Raw genomic sequence first — 12,502 nt, forward strand, 5'->3', positions numbered from 1 at the left:
TAAACACACATCTTCACTGAAGTTTTCCTGAATTGGCAAATATCCTGTTACACTTGAAATGACCAAAATGTGCATAAATTAAGTTTATTTCCTTGAAAAATGGTTCCATATTATACACTACCCTAACAGATTAATGAGTTATTTCAATAAAGATTTTAATGAAATGGTCCCTGAGCCCTGTACTATATGTACAAAGAGGAATTAAGAGACAAACCTTATTTCACTGAGTTAAATGACATGAAGTTTAACACAGTATTTGGTGGCATTGGTCTTATTTTCTTGTTCACAAACACAAGTATCTTTTCTTATTTCAAATATATGGAAGTGTGAAATATAATCATAGGATAGTCTGGGTTGAAAAGGATCTTAAATCCACGTAGTTCCAAACTTCCTGCCATGGGCAGGGACACCTCCCTCTAGACCAGATTGCTCAAAGCCCCAGCCATCCTGGCCTTAAACACTTCTAGGGATGAGATATCCAAAATTTCCCTGGGTAACCTGTTCTAGTGCCTCTCATATAAAGTGAAAAAAATATTACAGAGATGTTACTATAGGAGCATTTTTCAATCAATTATGATTACTTAAAAAAACCCAAACTAGGCTAACTGAACATTCAGTTATCTAACAAAAATAACAGTTAAATTATCTATTATCTGCTGCATAAATTCTGTTTAGTGCTAATTACATAATCATTTCCACTATTACATGTGTTCTAAGAATTCCAAGATACAGCAATTTTTTAATTAGCAGTCTAATATGTTATTCTTAGAATGAACATTTATTAAAATGGCAGTTAAATACACTTGATGTAATTGCATTTTGAAACCTGTAAAGTGTACCATTTTTATTTATAAAGCTGGGAAATGCTGCCTGCACTTGCTGCTGAGCTGCACAACACTTTTCTCAAAAGCAGCTTCATGATAATGTCATGTAAAGATCTGGCAACAAATCCACAGTGGTTTCAGCCACTGGACACAACAGTCATTTTTCACAATGTTGGCACCACAGTGAAACCAAGAGCAGAAGAACAAAGCTGTCAGAGCCAGCCAAGTAGCCAAGTAGTGAAGATTAAAAAGATAAAGATTAAAAAGAGAGGGAAGGACGACCTGCAGACCCATTGTGTGTTCAGTGCTGTGCTAAACCCAGCAAAATCAAATACATGTTAAAGGCAAGGGACTGAAGTCACACAGCAAACAAAGCTGTCCTTGTTTTGGAGACTGATTAGAAGGAATAAAGAACCAATTGCTTGCAACTCATAAAAACTTAATGATTTTCCTTCTACTTAAGCAACAGTGCATTAAAAAATTAGGTAAATATCCTTTTATTATTTAAAGTGGGTGTAATAAATTCCCAAGCTATGGTTTCCCTGCTGAAGATGGAAAAGAAAAATGTTTAATGAACACTGCTGTTAATATGCTTGCATCAATATTTCCAGAAATTTTATGTTGTTGAAGTAAAGTAATACCATATAGTTGATCTCTATAACTCTTTGCTTATGATCTGGATAATAGGCCATATTTCCCTACAGAACATCATATTTGCTTCCTGGGATGAATCAAATTTGTATGTGTGACTCCAAATGTGAGGTCAAACAATGATAATTTGGTCAGTGACACTGAGCATCCCACTCATGGAAGCCTGTATCTGGGCACATGCCAGGAAATCCTCAAATAAAAAAAAGATCCCTAATATAAAATGCCATATTTTACATTAAAAAAAATTTTAAAAAAGAAAGGAAAAAAAAAAGAAAGAAAAGAGAAAGAGGGGAGAAAAAAAAGTGAAATGTGGCCCCAAGACTGAATTCTGTATTTCCAACCAGAAAAACACATGCACAATCTCTGCAGTGAACTGACTTCCAGCAGCAAGGAAAAAATGAGTCCTTAGAAAGGAACCCTTGTTATGTGTTCATGCATCCCTGTGATCCACATGGTTAACATGCTGCCACACTTACACAAGTGACTGCTGGGGGAAAAGGCTGCTTCCATCTCTTATGTTACACTTCTGCATAGAAGCATTTTATTCTAATGACACTCTGTTTATGAAAGTTCCAGCAGAGCTATAAAAGTTAGACATTTCTGAAATTTGTACTCCTCATAGAAAGGAGCAGAACTATGTTTATAACCAAACCAGCTGACAACTTCTCCAGAAAAACAAAGAAGAAACCTCAAATCCTTCATTAAGTTAAAACAACCAAACCCCTCAGAAAGGCTCAGGCAACATTCCCTGAACAAAAACAGGACCAGTTCTACCCCTTTGTGAAAGGAGAACTGAGATAGGAACAATGCATTCCACAGAAAGGCAGATTCTTTAAATGACAAATATCACAAGTCACTTCAATCTTCAAGTCCTCCTGAGAGGCACAAACTACTACAGGTCCCTTCCATCACGACCCAGACATTCTTAAAAATATATATATATTCTAAAAAGCATTATTTTAATGTTTGATTTTATATTACCACAGGTACATGGTTAATTAAAATTCTACCTTCCTTTTTACCCCGCCTTGCTTTATTGTTTGTACAGCACACACAGAATATATCGTGGTATTTAAAGTACCAGCAACATAAACTTCATGACAGTCAGCTACCAAGATTTTAGAGAGTTTCTTTGCAAACTTCCACCTTTGTGCATTTTCTTAAGAACAGAGGTGTCACTAATACCATGTGATTTTTGTGGTCTATAAAAAGATGCCACAAACTCTTCACTAAGACACACACACACTAGATGAATCTTCAAGAAAACTCCTGTGTAGTAGTTATACCTGCAACACTACAGTCACTAAATACTTGGATTATGACTTCTCATAGGGTTAAAATGCTAATTCAAAAGCAAAGTCAAGCTGGTACAGAGCTTTTCACTCTCTGAAATATCCTCATATTTTCCACCTTTCATGAAATGAAACCTATAATGGTGCCTTTCCTCCTGTTTTCATTACATCACAGAAAAGTTGGTAGGAAATGACCTCTGATGGACATTGGGTCCAACCCCGACTCAACATGAGATTTGTGAACACACTGGGTCAGGATTTCTGTGATTTCACCAAGTAAACTCTTGAAAACCATGTCCAACCTGAACCTGAGCCTTCCAAGCAACAATTCCTGGCCCTTTCCCTGTGTTCCAGCAGCTTCCACCCAAGGACAGCTCAGCTCTGACATTTTTGAGGCTGTTCAAGCAGTTGAAGACCACATTATAACATCCTCTCAGCCTCCTCTTCACCAGACTAAACAAACCTTCCTCAACCCCTCTTTGCCCATCGTGTCCTGCAGGCTCCTGATTATCTTGTCCTTTGCAGGGACCTTTCCAGTTCTGTGGCATCCCTCAGACTGTGAAGCCCCAAATGGGGCACAGGAGTTCAGGTGGAGGCCAATGAAGTCACACAGAAGGAAGGCACTGCCCTTGATCTGTGAAATACTCTACAATATAGAACTGACAGCTACTAGAAATTCCAGATTAGTTGGTATTTTCAAATCAAAGGCAGTGAGTCACTCATTCTTCCTTCAGATCCAGTCTATATATGGCACAGTATCATGAAATATGATGACATACAGATTTGTAGTATTTTTTACTCAAAAGAGATGAGCTCAAAGCTGACAGTACATTTTTTCTGAAACCCTTGAAAACAGGGAGGGAAGTGCAGAATCTTACAGATACATTTGTGAAAAATAACTTATGATTCACTACAGCCTTCCAGCACCAAAAGTTAAAGATGCTGTCATGCAACTTCACTCTGAACTAAATAAAGCCTTTTGCAAACACTGCCCTTACAAAATGATTCTAAAAGATGAAAGCCTGAACAAATTAAAGAAATAAAAATAAGAAAACCGACAATGGTAAGCTGTTTAATGAAGTAAGCAGAGCAACAGTAGGGTCTCAACTTCAAGAAAATCACTCACAGTCCGAAAGTCAGGGCTAAGATCTGTGGCCCCTTTGTGGGAAAAAAACCCCCACAAGGTAGTAACTAAAACACAACAAAACCCTTCCAGTTTTCATTCCAATTCCCCATTAAATAATTTGGGAATTCTTCTCCTAAAGTGGATGATCCATAGCAAGGCCAGTTTTGATTCAATAATCCTGCCCCTCTCTGTGCTAGAAGAATTGTATTTAAAACATTGCTTTCTTGGCTACAGTTTTGTTCTTTGTCACAGACAAAAGCATTTTGCAGACTGTCTTCACTGCCTGCTTCCAGAAGAACCAGTTTGGGCTCTGAAGCAAACTTCAGTCTTTCCTTATCAGCTTATTTATTCAACTTCACAGCAGCCTGAATACACACAAACCTGTATATCAACCACATACATCAATCTAATAAATGAGGTGTAGACTATTAGAAGGCTGGAGAAGAACTGGTAATCACCTTCTTTGTGAGGACACTTCTATAGAAATGAATTACAGGTATGAGAATCTAATATATGTTGAATTAAATTCTGAAAAACAACTTCAATGCACTGCAAGCACAGAACACTGTGCTTTAAATTGCTTTAAAAAACACTGAACATGTTACAAGAAAGCACACTGTGTTTAAGAAAAGGCAGATAAGTAATGTGTATTGGCTTTTACTAAGTAGTAAGGACTGATCACCATTCTCTTCCTGAGAAATGTGCCTGCACTTAAGAGATATTTGATGTTAGAGCAGGTAACTAAAAATTGGACAAGCAAGCTGTGCAGAGAAAAACAAAAGACAAGAGAAAATGCATGGGATGTGAAGAGAGCAGCAGAGGAAATGGACAGTCAAACTAAGATGTGAGCTGTAACAAATTCAGAAATAAGGTACACACTTCTCACAGTTTTCTCTACCAAATGCTCTAAGTATAGCAACTAAGAGCTGTACTTGAAAATAAGTTTATTTACACTGATATATATTTTTTTAGACTTCAGTGAGTCTACTACTACTGGCTTCTGAGAGCATCAAGTACTCTTTTACATGGATTCTCTCAACTGAACAGTACAAAAGAGATTCTTATGTCTAAAAATATTCAACCTTCACATTTTCTTAATTTTGATTTTTTGTATCTCTGTGATGTGAGCGAGCTGTAGTAGAATCTGTCACCATGTAAAATATCCCCCATTAATCCAGCAGATCACGTGGCCACTTGAACAGTGACAAGGTGTCAATATACTTCATTAATATGGTTGAATTACAACACTACAGAGATTGATGATACACAACATGCGAGACCATGAATACTAATACATAAATCCAATAGAATTTAGCCTAGATTAGATTTGCTGGCTGTCAGGCATTGTTACATAGCATGAATTTTCCCTGCTATTATCAAACCACTGCAGAGATGCAGCGAGACACAAAAATCACTTGAGATGTCTGTGTCTATATATGCTATGAGTATTGAGCAGCCTTATGGAAAGAACACCAGACCTGATAAAAGTTTGTCTTGTGACCTAGTGGCTTCTCCATCACATGCCACAAATGCCCACAATATCACCAACTGCTAACACATCAGCCTGGAGAAGCTTTTCAGCTTGTTTTTGTTACCCTGGTAGGGAGATACCCTTATTGTAAGACACCAGCATGTATTTTTCTAAATGAATTGTTTAGAAAATAGTCCCTTTAAAACATATTTGGTGCCAAGCCACCTCACAGGTTAAAGAAATTAAAATTAGTTTTTGAAATTGTATCAAAACTAGTTTAAAATTATCTCTTTTTTAGCACAGTACTGCTATGCCTGAATTTTCTCCCTATATAGTATTGCAACTATATTGGCCCACAGATTAAACGGAGACTGTTGCTACAAACACCACAGAATCATCTAGGTTGGAAAGACCCTCTGGAGGGGACCTAGTCCAAACTCTTGCCCCAAGCAGGTCAAAACAGACCTGGCAGCTTGGGGCCTCATGCAATCCACTTCTGAGCATCTCTGAGGATGTTCTCCACAAACTCTCTGTGAAATCAGGCGCAGATTTTTCTCTTCTTTGTCTCTAATTGCCATTTCTTCATGTTGCAATTTGTCCACATGGCATTTTGTCTTTCCACTGTATGCCCCAATCAAGGGTTTAGCTCCATCTGCTCTATATCCTTTCATGAAATAATTGAAGACAACACCAAATCTCATCTCAGCTTCTCAGTTCATCCCTGCTGGACTCCTGCCAGCACATCATTGCTCTTCTTGTACTGGAGAAACCAGGGCTGCACACAGAGCTCCAGGTGTGGCCTCACCAGGGATGAGCAGAGGGAACAATCCCTTGCTTTGCCTTGCTGGCTACCCCTCTGCAATGCTCTGCTCTGCAGTTGGCTGCCTTTGCCACAAGAGTACACTGCTGACAAACAAAAATGAAGTTCTTACCCATAACACATCATCCTACATGGGTATTTATGTAAAAGCACTCAAGAACAAAGACTTTTTAGATTGAATCTGAAAGTGTGGAGGCATATTTGGACCTTTAGCTCTAAGCACTCTAGGTATATGTGAATTAATGGAAGGAATTGTCATCAGCTCCATCACATGCAGAATGTCCTGTTCTCCCACTCCTGTACCTCAAAGAAAGACTGGAGGTGGAGTTGTGCAAAATAACCTTCAAGAGCAAATTAAACTTGCAGAGGCCAAAACTTCAAGTTAAAGAATATCTCCAAGGGTTAATCTTATCACTTCATTACAGCTCACACTTTAACACAGTTTACAGACAGCTTCCTCACAGGTATATTTACTTTATACCAATACCATCACTGAGCTTAAGGAATGCCATACCAGAAATAAACAAAAATCCAAACAAACTAACTAGAAAAAAATCTTTAAACCCCCTCTAGAACCTGGATAGAGTAGAGGTACAAAAAAACCCCCGAAGACCCAACTGAAAAACAAGCCAAATGAAAAACAGAGGAAAATCGAAGAGTACAGAAGATGGAAAGAGTTTGTAAAAAATTCACATTCTTATGTAGAGGTAAGAACTTACTCCACACTCTCACATTTATGTGTCTTTGTGTCTTAATATTACAAATCTAAGGCATAATAATTCAAAACCTTTAAAAAAATCAACCCCAAAACAACAACAAAAAACCCAAACAACAATCGAAAACCAAAACCACTAAACAAAACAAAGCACCACTAAACCCATAAAATGTTTATGATTATACCTCAATGACCTGCTACCTTGAATTAAAATCACAACAATACAACAAAAGTGGAATTGGAAAAACCCCAAGATTTCTTAATATACTCTCAAGCCTATTCTTTAGTCCCAGGCAGAAATTGTCCACATTTACCCTTTTTTCAGTGAATCTATTATAACTCTTGGCTTTTCTTTTTCTCCTCCTGACTATTTTCCTTTTCAGAAATTCTTTATGGTCCCAAATGGTTGAATTTTAGTGCTATGGGGCCAGGAAGGCAATATTCCACCAAAGGTAGAAATGTGCCCTATTACCAGCAGTTCAAATGAGGCTTAGAAAGAAAAAGAATATGGACACAACTTTTTAAAACAATATCAAATCATTTAATAAACATTCACCTAGCTCAGAATGCAATGGTTTTGGTATAACTTGCCAAAACCATGATGGAGCTAATCAGAAGCTGACTATTATGGAAAATGTGGTTTATATTTTGTTAGAGGTCTAGAAAAAAGCAACAGCAATGGCATTATTAAATGAAAATATCTGGCAAAATTTGAAGCAAGACCTGTGATTTACCTTGTAAATCAAGCTAGTCATTAAGGCTCAAGATATTGTTTGTTATAAATACCAACAAAAGTCATTGACCCTTTTTTGCTGAAGTTGGGTTCACAAGGACTTCAATGGCATCAGTGGAACTCCCTAAAAACATTACTGTAAAAAGAATATATTCTCCAGGAAAAATACACAGGACATGGAGAGTACAGCGTCACTCAGCTGCCAACACCCTTCTCCATGCAGGGTAAAAGAAGAACTTCGTGGACACACAAATTGTATATTCAACTTGTAAAACACAGATTGTTTTAATCTAAAATAGGAAATGTTAGAGAGTAACAGCCTCGTGTTTACACTGTAGCAGTTCTGCAGCATTGCCTGTAATCCTGACTATATGAAAAATATATTTTTGTATAATTTTGCACTTTAATAGCATGTCTTCACCCATTTATAGCAAACTACTTGCTAAGTTTAGACTAGTAAAAACAAAACTCGTGTTCTTGATTTACTTCCCGTGTACGCTTTTTTGACTCAGAACTACTTTTTCCTTCACAAAATTCAAATTCTTAAGAAAAACTCCAAACAGAAATAGAAATGGCTTAGACCTAACTTTCTAATATTTATGATCACCACTTAATATACGTAGAAGCTACTAAAGATTAGAAATGCAAGCACTAAGCTAACTTTGAGATATACAACCTTGCTTGAAAACTTGTAGAAAACCAGAAAGAGTCATAAAGAGAGCAAACAGAGGAAAGACTGACAAATCAAACAAACCTGTGTGCTGGGAGTTGGATTAATTATTAATTCTTACCTTCTGTGCTTAATCCAGGACTTGAGGTGAATTTTGCTACATCGACGATCTTCACGGCGAACTGCTGCCCCGTCTCCCTGTTGATGCATCGCCGCACGACGCTGAAGGGACCCCTGCACACAGAGACAGCAGCAGTGAACAACCACACTCCTCCTCACTCTGCTACAGCTCCCTCACTCCTCAGCAAGGTTTGGGTTTGTGCATTCAAGTGTGGTGTTCACACAGAATACACCTCTCGTCCTTGCTGCCCATTAAATGTAAAATGAACAGTTCTGACTCTAGATGGGTGTAAAGAGCATCATACGAGTTCAATATTTTCTTGTATTAAAGACATATTCTCTTACCCTGCCCCTTTAGAAAGGCTATACTCCTAGAAACCTTATGTAATATGTAACTGACATCATCATTATTAAATTTTAGGTGGACTGTATTTAGATGCAAAATCCAAATAGGGAGGAGAAACAGAAGTGAGAAACCCATTCCTTCTTTCAGTCCTAATCTGGGAAAGGATAATGGACAATGGCCAGAGTAACAGGACTGTGAGCTGTTTCAGTCTGTCTGTTCTGCACACACAAGGTTTATTCCAAGTTTGGCATCACTAGATACAAACCACCTCCATTACAGTACTTTGAAATTCCACAAAAGCTCATGATTTTCTCTCATCTATGGCACTTAGAGTATCCTGGAAATTACAGATGAAAAGACCAGAATTAGTTCAGACAAATGTTACTATTGCACTCAAATAAAAAAGAGTAGTTATTTTTTGAAATTGGAGCTACATTTGCCAAAACATCAGTTAGAATAATGGCAACCTTTTAAAAACCACCAGCACAAGTATGTATTTTTGGAAGCACCTTTTAGTAGATGATCTAAGTTCTTGGTGCCTTAACTTATAGTATGGAATCTTCTGTCCAATGTTAATAACAACCAATACCATCAGATAAACAGGGTAGGTCAAGCTTTCAAACATGAAATATTAGTATGTTATGAAAACAGAATAGGATTGTTTCAAGAGTGCACTAGCTGTGGTAAATCAATCCTTTTTTTTCTGCTACCTATTTAATGATAGACAGGTGAGTTCTAAAGAAATCCATTTTAATGCCTTCTCAAAAAGATGTGAGGGAAAATTTGAGGATGGAAAGAGCCTTTGTTCAGAAGCTTGTTTATTGAGTGAACATTCACCTGCTGAGTAAAATAAATGCTTTAATATAACGTGAAAGACAAATTCTTCCATTCAAACAAGGAACTGGAAGTTAGTTGACAAGTTTCTGAGCAATGAGATTGCAAAGCAACACCATTCTCAAAATAAAAGGGACCCTGAGGAGACAGAAATGTCCCTCTGAGGGCACTTACAAACCTTAATAACTGGCTTTTGGTATTGCTTTACACACCAGATCATCTGAAGTGTGTAATTCATCACACTGCCAAACCTGCACTCACACAGCTAAAATCCAGGTTTTGTACTCTTTGTACGTGCAAAGATTTCTTGAAATAGGATTATTTCTGACAGAGAACACGAATACCAAAAGTATTCGTGTATCAATCAATGAATCCAAATCTAAATACAAGTAAGGAAGATATTTGTTAGCACAACTATGGACATGTGATGTATTCAGACAGAATCAACTACTCAAGAAAATTAATATTTGTTTTCCTTCTTCTTTCCTTGCTCCAAACACAATGAAATCCCCCATACTGATGACAATTTTCTCTTCTGAATCCACACCCCACTATTATTCAGTATTTGCTCTTTCACCAAAAATTACCACAGGTATTTTTAAAAAGATGATCAAATAAGCCTCTAATACATAGAAATCCACTTTCATCATTAAATGAGAAAGGTTCAACTTGATTTCATCTGTCAGTGGAAGGATACAGCTGTTGACTTAGAAACCTTCCTCCGTGTTTCAAAACGCCATCTTCTATGAAAAGGTTCTACTTTATACAGATCAGTGTCAACTTCTTATTCCAAGTTCCTGCTTTCTCTTTTAGCTTTCAAAGTAAAACTGCTTAAATATAGTATAAATACATTTAGATTATGCTAATCTAAAAACATTTTAAAACCTAAACCACAGCTTTGGAATAACTTTGGCAATACCTTCTTTCACTTCTAATTGTCATAAATCACTAGAAACTAAATGTATTTAATTAAAATGATCCTTTTTCTTTTCATTGTCATTGTTCTCCCCCAAAGGTTTTCTGGAGACATTGAATAATGCTTTTAACATATTCTGATATAGACAAGTAGATAATGGAGTGCAAGTATTTCTCACAAGACCATATCCTTACTTGTAGATCTCCAAATTCTGTTAATGCACCCAAACCCTATGATCAATATTTCCTGCTGTTGGCTGAGCTACTTTTAGATCTCCTGGTTTTGCCAAGCCTGGGCAGGAGAGCTTGCCCAGCCACCACAATGTGTGTATGTGCTTTGGGCAGACAAAGAGAGTTGGAGGAATCATAAATTCAAAAGAAGCCTACAAACTGCAGCTCTGAGAGGATCAGATCTGTGTGTAACCCACCTTTATCTTCTACAACCATGCCCTGATTTCTCCTTCCATTATCTACTAACATTTTAAAATCCTGACTTGAGTAATTTCCTTCCTGCATATTAAATCTGGGAAAAAAAATCTAGAGATTTTATTCAGTTCTGTAACAGAAAAGGTACAGAGACACCCCTACAGTCTCAAAATTTATGGCCATATTGAAACTTCACTATGATTATGACAGAGACTTCTCTACTTGGATTGAAGAATGTCAAAGACACCAAAATAAGTCAAATGTGCTGTGAAGCACACAATACAAGAACTAGGGCTAGAACTAAATGATCACTGAAGTCCCTTCCAAACCAATCCATTTTATGATTCCATGAATTCAGGGATACCCACAATTAACTCATTCTATTGAAACAATACAGCAGTTTCATACAGAAATAAAAATACTTTTAAACACAACCTGAAGAAAGTCTCAGCTGTTTACAAACCTCAGACTTCCAACTCTCTCTAATACTCAAGCTACACATAGCCTCAAAATACTGTTAAGACACTACATTAGATGAAGGCATCCCATGGCAATAGCATCGTAACAAAAGCTTGAACAGTCCAATTTTAGATAATTTTAAATCACTAACAAGACATGTCCTGATCAATTAAGCAGACACCATCACTTCCACATGCCAGGTAACACAAAGGAACTTTCAAATAAATTATGGTTGCAGTTAGTCCTCTCCAGCTGCAATGGCACACAGCAAGTTTACAAATTAAGTTGTAACAGCCCACGGTGATGCTGTATAACCCGAGTCAGAAAAGAAGAATCCATGTTTCCCAACACAAGAGCTTCAAGCCTTATTCAGAAGCTGAGTAACAAAAGCCTTTCAGGCCACCCTGAGTCTCAGCACTGAAACCACCCAGCAAGGAAAGGAACCACAACAATTCGTCTCTCAGCTGAGATGAGGAGCTGTTCAACAGTTGTGCCTGCAGATGGGGAAATGTCTCTCACATCCTCTCTAAATGACAATTTCTAAAGCTCATTTTGCCAACTCTGCAGCTCGAATTTTACAGATCTAAAGTACAGAGGTGACACAGACTGGGGAAGGAACAACTGTAACCCCAGACACAATCACCAAAGCTGTCAGAGATAGATAAGACTGCTTATTTATTAACAGTAAGACTTCATTTTCTAAGTCACACAAACTGTAATCATGTCACGAGCTTTATATTTCATTTCTCTCTGTGCTACCTTTAAAAGACATAACCTGATCTTGCAAAATCTTTCTCTGCAGTCAGAGACTCTCTTGCACACCAGAGACTACACCAGCTCAAATATGAGGATCCTTAAAACATGCAAACAAGCAGAAAGGACAGATGACTTCACTGATACTTTATCAAGGTTGGAAGCAGCACATTCCAACACCTGGAACACTTGGGAGTCCCACCTACAATGTATGCCAAAATCCACAATGTATGAAATTAAAGCTGGGATGCATGAGGAGTTTTGCTGCTTTATGCAGATGCAAACCCAAGTGTTACATTAATGAGGTTAGTGAGGACATATAGGCCAGAACATGTGGCTTGAAATGT

General features: G+C 37.5%; 1 protein-coding gene across 4 annotated transcripts in view; it reads right to left on the reverse strand.

Annotated features, from left to right (window-relative positions):
* Positions 1–12,502, reverse strand: part of CASK (calcium/calmodulin dependent serine protein kinase) — a 190,190-nt gene that overhangs the window by 131,253 nt on the left and 46,435 nt on the right. For all 4 annotated transcript variants that reach the window (XM_063393045.1, XM_063393044.1, XM_063393042.1 and 1 more), the window contains exon 2: positions 8,424–8,536. In XM_063393045.1, coding sequence (XP_063249115.1) covers positions 8,424–8,536 — 113 coding nt within the window. The remainder of the gene's footprint in view (positions 1–8,423; positions 8,537–12,502) is intronic.

Source organism: Prinia subflava, chromosome 3, assembly GCF_021018805.1.
Source record: "Prinia subflava isolate CZ2003 ecotype Zambia chromosome 3, Cam_Psub_1.2, whole genome shotgun sequence".
In the NCBI taxonomy this organism is placed as follows: Eukaryota; Metazoa; Chordata; class Aves; order Passeriformes; family Cisticolidae; genus Prinia; species Prinia subflava.